General features: G+C 38.9%; 1 protein-coding gene across 2 annotated transcripts in view; it reads right to left on the bottom strand.

Annotated features, from left to right (window-relative positions):
* The window catches only part of LOC127811491 (proteasome subunit alpha type-2-B), a 34,797-nt gene extending 21,867 nt beyond the window's left edge, over positions 1-12,930 (bottom strand). Inside the window, exons 1-3 of one of the 2 annotated variants that reach the window (XM_052351403.1) lie at positions 12,768-12,930; positions 12,077-12,148; positions 11,863-11,939 (exon numbers count right to left, since the gene is read on the bottom strand). In XM_052351403.1, coding sequence (XP_052207363.1) covers positions 11,863-11,939; positions 12,077-12,117 — 118 coding nt within the window. In that variant the 5' untranslated portion in view covers positions 12,118-12,148; positions 12,768-12,930. Of the gene's footprint in view, positions 1-11,862; positions 11,940-12,076; positions 12,149-12,291; positions 12,423-12,767 lie in introns of those variants that run through there. The other variant, XM_052351402.1, reaches the window with a different exon arrangement.
* Between the last annotated feature and the right edge of the window lie 2,120 nt (positions 12,931-15,050).

Raw genomic sequence — 15,050 nt, 5'->3', positions numbered from 1 at the left:
TTTTTAATTTATTTTTAAATTTTTCTATTAATACACTACTTGGCCAGTTCGATTTTAACCAAACCAAAAAAATCGAAAATCGCAAACCACAAACCGCACAGTTTGAGAATTTCTCAAACCGTGCCAAACCGCACCCCCAAAAAATTGCGCGGTTTGGTGCGGGCGATTTTCGCGGTTTGACGATTTTTTTGCACGCACCTACTGAAAAGAGCTTGGCCACTTCTTGGGCTGTGAAGGGGTGGGATAGGCCGGCTAAATTTGGTAAATCAGTCCACAACCACTAGGATGCAATCCTTCCATTCTGACCAGGGCAATCCCTCTATAAAGTCCATGGTAATGTTGGTCCATGCTTGTTCAGGGACAACAAAAGGCTATAGGAGGCTCAGTCGTGCCACTGTCTCATGCTTGCACCTCTTGCATGTATCACAAGTCAAGACAAACTCCATCACTGATTTCTTTAGGTTTGGCCAATAGAATATCTGCTTCACTTTCTTGTAAGTGTTCTAAATACCTGAATGCCCTCCGAGGGGGAACCCATGCAAGGTTTGGAGACTCTTACTCCTTAGTGCTTCACAGTCCCCAATCACTAACCTCCCTTGATATCTTATCAGCCCATTGAGTAAGGTATAACCCGATCTGCTATTAGCATCAATACTCAGTTGCTCCAACAATTCCTTTGTTCATTCCCCTATTTCATAGCTAGTCGTGACCTCTTGGTACCAACACGGTGATGGTTGCGCTTGTGCCCTCTTCATGGCAACATGATAGGGCACCTGCCGCCACAATTTCTCTCCCCTTCCTAAATTGTATCATGTAATTTAGCCCCATCAATTTGGCCATGCCCTTCCTTTGGAGGTGGGTGTGCAACCCCTATTGTAGTAGGAACTTAAGACTCTCATGATCTGTTTTGATTATAAATTGTCTTCCTTCCAAATAATGCCTCCATCTATCCACGACCATCATTATTGCTAGTAATTCTTTATCATATATGTTGAACCCATGGTGCCTTGGGTCTAGGGCCTAGCTAATGAAAGCCAATGGTCGGCCATTTTGTGTCAGGACTGTCCCTATCCTAGTGCTACTAGCATATGTCTCCAATGTGAATGGCTTGTTGAAATTCGATAACCCCAACACACAAACTTCACTCATTGCCCTCGTAAGTTGTTCAAATGACTTCTCAGCCTTTGCATCCCACCTAAACCCATCTTTCTTCAATAATTCAATTAGGAGTTTGCTAATTACCCTATAGTTTTTCACAAAGCTTCTATAATAACTAGTTAGCCCCAAAAATCCCCTTAAGGGCTTAACACTGGCGGGTTTAAGCCATGTAGTCATGGAAGCTATCTTCTTAGGATCCGTGCTAACTCCAACACTTGAGATAACATGCCCCAAATATTCCACTTGCTCTTGTGCAAACTCGTACTTGGACCTTTTGATATACAACTGGTTGAATCCATGGACTTTGAATGCAATCCTAAAGTGGTCTAGGTTTGGGAGAATGAAGGGTTATAGATCAAAATGTCATTAAAGAATACCAGCACAAATTTTCTGAGGTAAGGTTCAAAGATGTGATTCATTAGGGCTTGAAATGTGGCTATGGCGTTGGTTAGTCCAAATGGCATTACTATAAACTTGTAATGACTATGATGGATCTTGAAAGCTATCTTTGATATGTCATTAGGGTTCATCTGGATTTGGTGACATCTAGATCTTAGGTTTAATTTGGAAAAGACTAAGGCATGTTTGAGTTCATCTAAAAGGTCTTCTATAATTGGGATAGGGAATTTGTCTTTGACAGTTATGGTATTAAGTTGGCAGTAGTCAATGCAAAAACACCATGTACTGTCTTTCTTTTTAACTAACAAAAAAGGTGAGGCAAATGGGCTTCAACTAGGCCGAATTATAGACTGGTTCAACATCTCCTTTACTAGTTTTTCAATTTTTAATTTGAGTTTAGGAGGATATCTATAGGTGTGGATAATTAAAGTTAAATAAGGAGCATTATCCAGCAGTTTCATCTAAGATAATCCTCCTAAGATGTCTGAATAATTAAGAGGGAGATAAGGCTGAATACCTCTCCTTTTTATTATCTTATTGTCATAGTCCCTCGGCTAAGGGAGGGCATTTCGGTAATAATAACAGGAGATAGTTAAAAATAGGGCACTATTGTAATAAGAGAAGTAGAGGCAGTTATAATTCAATTATTCAAATGTAAACTCAAAATTAGGCGCCGAGGCTGGCTATATAAGCCAAGTCCACGGCCAAGTTGAGCATGAATGAGAAAATATAGAATTCATTTTCCCTCCACACTTCTATTTCGATCTCTCTCTCTTTTAGTTCTCCCCCTCATCACTCAATTCTCCCAATTACACCTCAATTCCCTGCAATTCTCCATTGAATTGCAAGAGAATTCCTTGTCAAAAACAAAGTTCTAACACTTATCTCTTCTGTTTTAAATTTGTAAATTTGAAATAGGCAAATATATTAGAATTGTACATTAAGTAGGTCTCCTCTATCTCTATCTACTCGTGTATATATACACTCTGTATACCATCTAATGAATTTAATTATTTCTTTTCTCCTAAATTAAATCTACATGGTATCAGAGCCTTGTTTCATCCAAAGGCTCTCCCGATAATTCTCTCCTTCCGCCATTCCTCCCAAAGTCTCTTTTTCGTTTAACCATTCAGCCGTCTCATCAATATGGCCAGCAGCAGTATCCAGCCATCCGAAATCATTCCTTTACCCTCCAGCAATCAAGGCACCAGTGACAACAATATGTTCACTGTTACTGGACATAAATTAAATGGGCAGAATTACATACAATGGTCTCAATCTGTCCTGATGTTCATATGTGGGAAGGAAAGGATGATTACTTAACCGGGGCAGCAACCAAACCAACGGAAAAAGAGCCTACATATCAAAGTTGGAAAGCCAAGAATGATATGGTAATGTCTTGGCTTATTAATTCTATGGTGAATGAGATAGGAGAGAATTTTTTGTTATATGATACAGCCCAAGAGATTTGGGAGGCTGTTAGAGAGGCCTATTCGCATGTAGAAAACACCTCCGAATTGTTTGAGATTGAAAGCTTGCTTGATGATCTCAAACAAGGTGAATCTCATGTGACTCAATATTTCAATTCATTGAACAAATATTGGCTGCAGTTAGATAAGTTTGATAATATTGAATGGAAGTGCATAGAAGATTCTATAAAATACAAGAAGATTATGGAACAAAAAAGGCTATACAAGTCGCTAATTGGTCTGAACAAGAGCCTGGATGGTGTTAGAGGAAGGATACTCGGTACAAAACCTCTCCCAAGTATCCGAGAGGCTTTTTCCGAGGTTGAAGGCAAAAAAGTAGATTGAAGATCATGCTTAAGCCAGCAGGCCCTAATCTGGAACACTCAACCTTAGTCACCCGAGGCACTTCACAGAATTTCAATTCCAAGACAAGGAAGAGACGACCATGGTGTGATCACTGCCACAAAGAAGGACATACCAAGGATACATGTTGGGAGATACACAGCAAACCCTTGGACTGGAAGCCAGCACATGAGAGAAAGAACAAAAGAAACCTAGTATCAGTGGAAGTGCCAACTGCAGCTACTGCTCCAACACCATTCAGCAAGGAACAAATGGAGTGGCTGCAGTCCATGTTTGGGAAGATTCAAATTAATCAGCCCTCAACTGTTGCATCAAGATCCATTGCCCACAAAGGTACTTTTCTACATGCATTGATCACTAAAAGAGATTTATGCAATGTTTGGGTGATTGATTTAGGGGCCTCCGATCACATGACGGGTGAAATCAGTCAGTTGTCTAATTTCCAGCCATGTGACAAGAATTGGACTGTTAGGGTGGCAGATGATTCAATGTCAAGAGTTGTGGGAACCGGATCTATTGCTCTCTCTAAAGATATTGTGCTAAAATCAATTCTCTTGGTGCCTAATTTGGATTGCAATCTATTATCTATCAATAAGCTGACATCTGATTTAGATTGTATTGCTAAGTTCTCAAAAAATGTATGTGAATTTCAGAAACAGACTTCGGGAAGGATGATTGGCAATGCTAAAGAAGGATTGGGGCTCTACCTCCATACAAAGACCAACTCCAAAGATAACCTAGTTCAATCCAACACAGACTCGGCCATTCTTTCCGTTTGTTTCTCCAATTCTTCTACTACTAATAATAGTGCAATTATGCTATGGCACTGTAGATTAGAACATCCGAACTGTGTTTATCTTAGGAAATTATTCCCATCATTGTTTAAGAGTCAAGATACACATCATACATATTGTGAAATCTGTCAATACTCTAAACATGTTAGGAATAATTATCCTAGTCAAAGTTATACTTCTTCACATCCTTTTTCATTGATTCATAGTGATGTATGGGGACCTTCTCAAATTAAAAACATAACTGATTCTCGTTAGTTTGTTTCATTTATTGATAACCATACTCAACTTACATGGGTATTTCTTATGAAAGAAAAATCCGAAGTTGGCCCTATATTCCAAATGTTTCATTCTATGGTGGAGAGACAATTCAATGCCACAATTCAAATCCTACAAACTGATAATGCCAAGGAATATTTTTCTTCAATCATTGGCTCATATCTTTAACTCCGCCTGAGGATGTTATCCACTGTCGGTCCCAAGCCCGGATAAAGGAGGAGGGTTGTGTTAGGTAGCCGACAGCCAACGTAAAAGTTAGTCGGATCCAAAACATGAACTCTAGACAAATTATGAAAAATCGTTTGGGCGTGGGCGTAACCCTTCATAGCGACGCGCTACACTGCCCCCGTGTAGTGACAAGTGAGCTAGGGCCGCTGCATCGGCGCCCGGATGTAGTGATAAATGAGCAAGGGTTCCCGCATTTGCTTGGACGGATGTGGGTAAAGAAGCTAGTCCAAAATCAAAATCAAAATCAAAACCAAAACCAAAATCAAAATCAAAAACAAAATCAAATTCAAAGTCAAGGCCAAAAACAAAATCAAATCCAAAGTCAAGGTCAAAAACAAAATCATAGATTAAGGATTGGGTCATGGAACATAGGAACATTAGCAGGCAAAGCTATGGAAGTGGTGGATGTGATGATTAGGAGAAAAATTAATATTATGTGCCTTCAAGTGACGAGATGGGTAGGGAAAAAAGCAAAAACTTTATCAGAAGCTCGATATAAAATATGATACACAGGAACTGATCGAGCGAAAAATGGAGTGGGGATTATTATGGATAAAAGCTTAATAGATGAGATAGTGGATGTAAAGAGAATAGGGGATAGGATTATTATGGTGAAGATTAGTCTAGGAAGAATGACTATGAATATCTTTAGTACATATGCACCACAAGCGGGGTTAGGTGATGAGATAAAAGCAAAATTCTGGGAGGACCTAGAGGGACTCATACAAATGATACCAAGAAGAGAGAAAGTGATTATAGGAGGTGACTTAAATGGGCACGTGGGTAGAGACGGAAATGGATATAAAGAGGTACATGGAGGGTATGGATTCGGGAAAATTAATAATGAGGGTAAATCTATCCTAGATTTTGCTATGGCATATGGGCTCATTATAACCAATACTAGATTCAAAAAACGGGACGAACACTTAATCACATATAAAAATATCACCTCAAGCACCCAAATAGATTACTTCCTCATGAGACAAGAGGATCGGTTATGTTGTAGGGATTGTAAGGTGATACCGGGAGAGTGTTTGACTACTAAACATAGACTTCTAGTACTTGACGTCCAAGTAAGAAATTGGAAGAGAAAAAATCACATAAAACAATATCCAAGAATCAGATGGTGGAATTTAAAAGGGGAGAAACAACTAATCTTCAAAGAAAAATTAAGGGGTAGAAGGGAATGGAATGGAGAAAGACAGACAAACCAAATGTGGAAAGAAATGACTAATGCTTTGAGAAGCACGGCAAAGGTAGTCCTTGGAGAGACAAATGGTAGAGCCCCTAACCTTAAGGAGTCTTGGTGGTGGAATGAAGAGGTACAATTGAAAATTAAAAATAAGAAAACTTGCTATAAGGCAGTATATCAATGCAACATTGAAGAAAATCAAAAAAATTATAAAGAAGCAAAAAAGAGCTGTTAGTGAAGCAAGGTCAAAAGCATATGAGAATCTATATAAACGACTTGATACAAAAGATGGAGAAAGGGATATATATAAATTAGCTAAAGCAAGAAAAAGAAAAACACGGGATTTAAATCAAAGTGAAATGCATAAAAGATGACAATCAAAATGTTTTAGTAAATGAGGGAGCGATTAAGGAGAGATGGAAGGAGTATTTCACAAAATTATTCAATGATGGTGGTGACACAAGAGTTAGGTTGGGACATCTTAGTAACTCCGAAGGGAATGTGAGCTACACATCCTATCGACGCATAAGTTCAAATGAAATAAGGCAAGCATTAAAAAAGATGAAAAATCATAAGGCAGTGGGACCAGATAATATACCAATAGAAGCATAGAAATGCATGGGAGAAGAGGGCATCTCCTGGCTAACGCAACTATTTAACGCCATCCTTAAATCAAAAAAGATGCTAGATGAGTGGAGGAAGAGTACTTTGGTTCTTATATATAAGAACAAAGGAGATGTTCAAAACTGTGAAAATTATAGAGGAATTAAGTTAATGAGTCATACCATGAAACTCTGGGAGAGAGTAATAGAGCAGAGGCTCAGAAAGGAAACAAAGGTGTCAGAAAATTAGTTTGGTTTCATGCCTGATAGGTCAACAATGGAATCTATATATTTACTGAGGCGTCTAATGGAAAGATACCGAGATCATCAGAAGGACCTACATATGGTGTTTATAGATCTAGAAAAGGCCTATGATAGGGTCCCTAGAGAAGTATTATGGAGGGTTTTAGAGAAGAAATGAGTCAAAATAGCCTATATACAAGTCCTTAAGGACATGTATCATAGTGTAGAGACAAGGGTCAGAACATGAGGAGGGGATACTGAACCATTTACAACTACAATAGGACTGCATCAAGGTTCTGCACTAAGTCCATACTTATTTGCCCTAGTAATGGATGAACTCACTAAAGATATTCAGACAGATGTGCCATGGTGTATGCTATTTGCAGACGACATAGTGTTGGTGGATGAAACAAAAGAAGGAGTGAACACTAAGCTTGAGTTGTGGAGAAACAATTTAGAATATAAGGGATTTAAATTAAGTAGAAAGAAAACAGAATATATGGAATGCAAATTTAGTAAAAATGCAAGAGTGGATGATGTTATAATAAAATTAGAAGACCAAATCTTACAAAGAAAAGACCATTTTCGATATTTGGGATCAGTGATTCAAAAAGATGGAGAAATCCACAAGGATGTCGCACATAGAATTAAGGCAGGTTGGCTAAAATGGAGAAATGCATCGGGGGTGTTATGTGATTGTAAAATCCCATTAAAATTGAAAAGAAAATTTTATAAGACAGCTATAAGACCAATCTTGTTGTATGGCTCAGAATGTTGGGCAGTCAAATACCAGTATGAGCAAAAGACGAGTGTAGCGGAGATGAGGATGTTAAGATGAATGTGCGGACATACAAGAAAGGATAAAATTAGAAATGAAGTTATTCGTAATAAGGTAGGAGTAGTGCCAATCGAGGAGAAGATGAGAGAGACTAGACTAAGATGGTTTGGTCATGTGAGAAGGAGACTGAGAGACGCTCATGTGAGGAGAGTTGATGAAATGGAACAATTAGTAACAAAAAGAGGTAGAGGTAGACCCAAGAAGACTTTGGGAGAGACATTAAAATTTGATATGAAATATATGGATCTAAATGAGGATATGACAAAAGACAGAAATACATGGAAGTCTAGAATTCATGTAGCCGACCCCACATAGTGGGATAAAGGCCGGATATGTTGTTGTTGTTGTTGTTATTGGCTCCTATCTTTCAAAACATGGCATTATACATCAAAGCTCGTGTGTAAATACACCCCAACAAAACGATGTAGCTGAAAGAAAAAACTGACATATCCTAGAAGTGGCTAGCTCTTTGCTATTTTCCACCAATGTCCCTAAACATTTTTTGAGTGAAGCAATCCTCACCGCCACCTATCTCATTAACAAATTGCCTTCTCGAATCCTAAATCATCATACACCTAGCCAAGTTCTTCTAAAAACCTATCCTCACACTAGGCTGCTATCTCATATTCCTCTAAAATCTTTGGGTGTATTGTCTTTGTTCATGTACACCAACAATTCCATAGCAAACTTGACCCTAAATCTCTTAAATGCATTTTCATTGGATATTCCCCTCATCAAAAAGGGTACAAGTGTTACTCTCCCGAGCATCAACGAATTTTTAATTCCATGGATGTCACATTTTTTGAACATTGACCCTATTATCCCAAAACTAATATTCAGGGGGAGAATCAGTCGTCCTATATTTCTCAAGAATATCAATTTTGGGATACTCTCCCGAGTCCCTCTCAACCTAATCCTATTTAGCCGAGTCCACCTAATCCTAATCAAATACAACAACCTGAGCCTCCCTTACACACTGCTCCCACAAGTTCCCTTAGTCCGCAACCTTCTACTACCAAAGAGCTTCAGGTTTACTCTCGGAGGAAGTCTAAAACAGAGAAAGAACCTCAAACCTACTCTCAGGCTAACCCCAATCATCTCCAAAGTGATAGTGATGAAAATCTTGATAGTGCAAACACTGACAGTGATGAAAATCTTGATAGTGCAACCACTGATGAAAGCATTGATTGGCCTATTACATTACGAAAAGGAGTAAGGTCATGCACTTAGCACCCGATACACAATTACATATCCTACAAGGATCTTTCATCACAATTTTGTGTATTTTTATCCAACTTGAATAAGGTGCGGGTATCAAATATGGTTAGAGAAGCATTGAAACATCCACAATGGAAACAGGCTGTTTTTGATGAGATGAATGCCTTAGAGAAAAATGGGACATGGGAGATAACCACCTTACCTCTTGGAAAGCAACATATAGGTTGCAAATTGATTTTTACAGTGAAGTATAGGGAAGATGGGCAAATTGATTGATTCAAAGCTCGGCTAGTAGCAAAAGGGTTCACTTAGTTCACTCAATCCTATAGTATTGACTACCAAGAGACTTTTGCTTTGGTAGCAAAACTGAACACCATTCGAATCCTAATATCTCTAGCTGCAAATCTAGATTGGCCTCTCAACCAACTAGATGTCAAGAATGCTTTTTTAAAAGGGACCCTAGAAGAAGAAGTCTACATGGAAATCCCTCATGGCTTTACAACAAACTATACAAGAGATTAGGTATGCAAACTCAAACGATCCCTCTATGGACTCAAGCAATCACCGAGAGCTTGGTTCGAGAGATTTACAAGGGCGATCAAACAACAAGGGTACAATCAAAGTCAGGCTGATCATACATTGTTCATCAAACATAAAATGAGAGGTAACTTAACTATTCTTATAGTGTATGTGGATGATATTATAATTACAGGAAATGACAGGCCTGAAATGAATAATCTCATGGGGATGCTTGCAAAAGAGTTTGAAATCAAAGATCTAGGAAATCTCAGGTATTTCTTGGGTATGGAAGTTGCAAGATCAAAAGAAGACATCTCAGTATCTCAAAGGAAGTATACCTTAGATCTTCTAAAAGAAACATGAATGTTTGGGTGTAAAGCAGCAGACACACCTATGGATTCAACTACAAAATTGGGTCTTGGCAAAAAAAGTGCACCAGTTAATAAAGGGAGATATCAAAAATTGGTGGAAAAGTTAATATACCTATCCCACACACGACCAAATATAAGCTTCTCAGTAAGTTGTGTTAGTTAATTTATGAATGATCCTAGAGAAGTTCATATGGAAGTTGTCTATCGCATCTTAAAATATTTAAAATTGACTCCTGGCAAAGGTTTGATGTTCTGGAAAACAAACAATCGAGGAATAGAAGTATATAATGATGCTAATTGGGCTGGTTCAATTTATGATAGGAGATCAACCTCCAAGTATTGCTCATTAGTTTGGGGGAATTTGGTCACCTGGCACAACAAGAAATAGTCTGTGGTGCCTAGAAGTGATATGGAGGCTGAGTTCAAAACTATGACTCAAGGTTTTTGTGAAGGAATATGGTTGAGGAGAATATTTCAAGAACTACAAGTGGTTGTCCCTAAATCAGTTCAAGTGTTGTGTGGCAATCAATCAGCTATTAACATAGCAAAGAATCTGGTACACCATGATAGTACAAAATATGTTGAAATGGATCGGCATTTTATTAAGGAGAAGCTGGAAGAAGGGATGTTTCAGCTAGTATATACTCCAACTAACAATCAAGTGGCGGATATTCTAACGAAGGCTCTACCGAGAAGAATTTTTGATGAATTAAACTCCAAGCTTGGTTTGAACAACATTTTCCAGCCCAAGCTTGAGGGGGAGTGTGGATAATTAAAGTTAAATAAGGAGCATTATCTAGCATTTCATCCAAGATAATCCTCCTAAGATGTCGGAATAATCAAGAGGGAGATAAGGTCGAATATCTCTCATTTTTATTATCTTATCTCTTCTGTTTTATATTTGTAAATTTGAAATACGTAGATAGATTAGAATTGTACATTAAGTAGGTCTCCTCTATCTCTATCTACTCGTGTATATATACACTTTGTATACCATCTAATGAATTTAATTCTTTCTTTTCTCCTAAATTAAATCTATAATAGGATTAGATGTTAACTAGTTCAACATTTGGTTAGAGGGATATGGAGTGATCAAAGGGTCTTTTAGAGGGTAGTAACTTAGGTTCTACAAATAAGTCCTGAAATTCAACTAGTAGTGTATCTAATAAGGCCAATTCATGTACCTGCCATAAGGGTTGATCTTGATTGTTGGCTGCCATCATACACTCCCTTCAAGTTCCTCCTGACCATCTGTTTCCTCCTTCACCTCAACTGAAAATAGTTGTGCCACCTGGGAGAGTTTGTTCTTAAGTGACTTCTGTAATCTCTTACCCCTAATCATCTTGCAAGTTCCCACTTCCACATTCCCTTGTAGGGCCACCCTTCAGCCCTTCTTTTTCAAGGTTACTTCCATTTTGTTGAAGTTGAAACTAATTGGACTCACCCCTTTCATCCAATCAACCCCAGGTACTATGTAACACCCCCCAATTTTCAACAACCTTAGGTAAGCCTCAAAAGTCTCCCCTTGCATTTCCCAACAAAACCCCAAGTAGGCCAACTTACTCAACATCTTGCTACCATGCAACAGTCACTAATGGTGGTTGAGTGTCAGACAACTCACACTTCATCTTCTTGGTCGTTCCTTCGTCAATAAAACTGTGGGTGCTCCGACTATCTATCAACCCCATAAGTGAATTGTCGTGTACTCTCCCTTCCACTTTGATGATTTTACTGCTGGCCATCCCCTTGATCACATGTAGTGACATAGCCCCATTGTCCTCTTCTTCCAATTCATTCACAACAACCATTACTTCTTCCCCGATATCTTCTTCTACTTCACCCCCTTCTAATATGAGCAATTGCCTCCTGCCCTGATGTTCGGGAGAATACTTATCTCTGCATCTATAGCACAAACTCTATTGTCTTCATTGCTCCATGAGTCATCCCCCACAGAACAAGAAGAAAGTGATCTAGGAAGCTAAAGCGGTGTTCACTTCAACTCATGGATGACATTCCATGAGTATTTCACTGACTGCCGCCTCACCAAATGCGCACCACTTACTCTCTATGCCACTTTATCGTCTAAACAAACTGGGAATTTTTTTAGGCTTTTGTGCGAATAAATCTAAACAAGGAGGCACGTCAACCATGCATATACATTATATGGGGGAAATAAATGGGTCTAATATTACCTTTAATCCCCAAAGATGTTTGGCCAGATCCAACGGCTGTTAAGGCATGTTCAATTTGGACAAGCTTCCCAGAAGGACTGTTCCATGTCATATCATTCAAAAGAAAAAAGACCATTCCGATTAGGGAATACACTTATATATACGAAAGCAATTGCAAGTCTTATAGTGAAAACATAGGGCATTCATATACAAATTGAAACATTTGAGTCCATGCCTGAACGTAGTTAGAGAGAATGAGTACTGACTATCTCCCATGATCTATCGGACGAAACGAACGGGTAGATACCTGAAAATCAAAATCGCATCCTTATAATCACAACAGAAATGTACATGTACACACACAAAAACAGAGATTCAGGAGAATATATATATATATATATATAGAGAGAGAGAGAGAGAGAGAGAGAGAGAGAGAGAGAGAGAGGCTACAGGCAGCAGGAGAGAAGAGAGCAATGTTTTTGAGTTTTCGGTCTGGGGTGGGGGTCTTGATTTCAGTATCAAGAAGGAAATCAAGGGACTTTGATCGGGGAGGTTTTCTTGCGGAAAAAGACGGGTTAATTACATAGGCGCCCTCAACTATAGCTTAATATCACTTTCACCCCCCCTTTGTCCACGTCACATTGGTTTTAGCTGGTTTTCATAAAATTTTGAGAATTCAAGGGAACGCGGGCTGGTCGGTCCGGCTGCTTCTATCTCCACTCGATCAACAATGCATGGATTTCCACTAATAATAACCGTGGATTTCCAACAATACATGCACAAGATAGTCACGGTCACTCATAAATCATAAATCAAACCAAATCAAGACAAATACACAGAGTACAACGCTCAAAATCCCCAGCAACCCAGCACTCTACCTTCAATCTCTCTCGCAAAAAAAAAAACCCCGAGTGATACACACTTACCGTAAGACGAGATCGAAAACGCCTTGCGGTCTTTGTCCGTTCTGATTGTTGAGTGCCTTCCTGATCGTGCCTATTGAGCTTTGCAAGTGCACTGTTCTTGCCCGATTTGATTTGGGGTTCGGTTCGTGCATCATCCATTCTCCAGATTCCATCCATTTTATTTGTGGGTCAAGGACATGAAGGGAAATAACAAATGTTTAATGAACCTGGGTATGGGCTTGTTGGGCAACGACCCCAACCCAATTTATTCTATAAACATTTGACCTAATGAATTATTGACCCAAATAAAAAATCTTTTTATTTATCAAATAAACCATATGAAAAATATCCATATAAAATAAGATGATAAAATCCATATGTACATTATCAATTATTTTAAATCACAAATCCTAACATTTGATTCATTAATCTCATTTGGAAATGAGATACTAAATTTACTAATTTTTTTTATTTAAGAAAAACGTAGATTCAAAGGAGTGTGTTTTGGGATTGTACGGCTCAACATTGTTCTGACTATATTATCTTTTCAAACTATCTTTCTGGTCACAGATGGATTTGTTTTTCTACGGGGAGTCTGAGGAAGTAAAGCAACAATAGGAAGAGGAAACACCTGCTGCCCCAGACTATGGAGATTATGGAGCTGTTGCCTATGGTGGTATCAGCGATCAGTGGGGTGGCCAAATTAGTGATGTCAGTGTTCCGGTGATGTAGTTCCTGCTGCTGCAATTCCTGCAGCTTTTGCTGCTGACTGGACTTTAGTACCAGGTGTGTATATCTTGCCACTTGTTCTGCTTTCAAATAATACAAGATTTGTGGAACATTTATTTAGGGGTGGTTTGATGAAGCTTTCATTTTTTATTTTGTGAAAAGTTTTCATCTTCATTTGCAAAAATCAAAACTGAACATGTTTGACTCCCATGCTTTTATGTTCAATTTTTTTTTTTTTTTACTGTTGCATTTTCTCCCCAACTTCACTGCCTCTGGCAAGTTGCTGAGATGGCTCCCAACTGGAGTAAGGTCGCTGGCAAACAGCTCTGTTGAGATTCTGGTGAATGGTTGTGTGGGGAAGGGAAGAAAATTAATACAAAATAAAAATTGTTAAAATACCTTTGTTTTGTAAAACTTTTGAAAAGTTTTCAGAATTCTTGGAAATAAAAACTGAGTAATCAAATGCCATTTTCTGTTTTCACTGTCAAAATAATAAAAACAAAATTGAGAAATGGAAACAGAAGTTCATCCATACCAACGTCAGCTTTCAGGGGGCCTAGTTTTTGCATGCTGACATTCCATGAGTATTTCACTGACTGCCGCCTCACCAAATTCACACCACTTACTCTCCATGCCACTTTATTGTCTAACCAAATTGGGAATTTTTTTTAGGGTTTTGGCGAATAAATCTAAATAAGGAGGCTAGTCAACCATCTATATCTATATAATAAGATACGATGGTTTTTGAAAATATTTCAAAGCAAGACATTTTAATGGCTGAGATTAATTTTTAAACATTTAATGGTTAAGATTCAAAATTTTCCCGCCCAACACAACATCTCAGTGTCTCTCTCCTTCTCTCTCTTCCTCTCTCCCTCCCACCCACCGTCTCTAGCCCCTTCTCTTTCTCTCTCTCCCTCCCACCCACCCACCCATCCCCCTCTCCAGCCCTTGTCATATACATATAATAATATACACACACATACCCATCCACCCACAATGGCCAACCCCTAATCTCTCTCTCTATATATATACAGATATATATAAAAAGCAAGCAGTGGGTAAGGGAGTTAAAGGCCAAACAGTGGCCAATGAGGCCAATTCCAACGACGATGGAGCCTAACAATGCAACGAGCGAGGTGGCCTCGCAACAGAGAGCCAATGCAGCAACTGGGTGAGGAGGTTGGAGGCGCAGTTGGATACGGCAACGCTTGGCGGCCAGAAGTAGTAGGGTCAAAGTAGCAGAGGCGTAGAAAGTCGCCCGCTGCAGCAAACGGCTGATGGCGGCAACCTCTCTTTCTCTCACTTACCCACTCACTCGCGACCTCTTTCTTTCTCTCTCTCACATACCCACCCCCTCCCTTCGTCTTTCGCTACTGCGGTCAGATCTCAAATGTATGTGATGTTTGTTGTGTATATGTATATACACACACCCATACATATACCAATCTCTGACTTTTTTTGGAATTGAAATTTTCGGTTGTTTTTCTTTTGATTTCATTTGACATTTTGTTGGTAGTTATGTAAATGAAGGAAAAGTTGAAATCCTTTCCTGGGTTGGAATTTGTAATAGAG

This window comes from Diospyros lotus, chromosome 10 (assembly GCF_014633365.1).
Source record: "Diospyros lotus cultivar Yz01 chromosome 10, ASM1463336v1, whole genome shotgun sequence".
NCBI lineage: Eukaryota > Viridiplantae > Streptophyta > Magnoliopsida > Ericales > Ebenaceae > Diospyros > Diospyros lotus.
The sequence above is the reverse complement of the archived record's forward strand: the minus strand, read 5'-3'. Positions and strand labels throughout refer to the sequence as shown.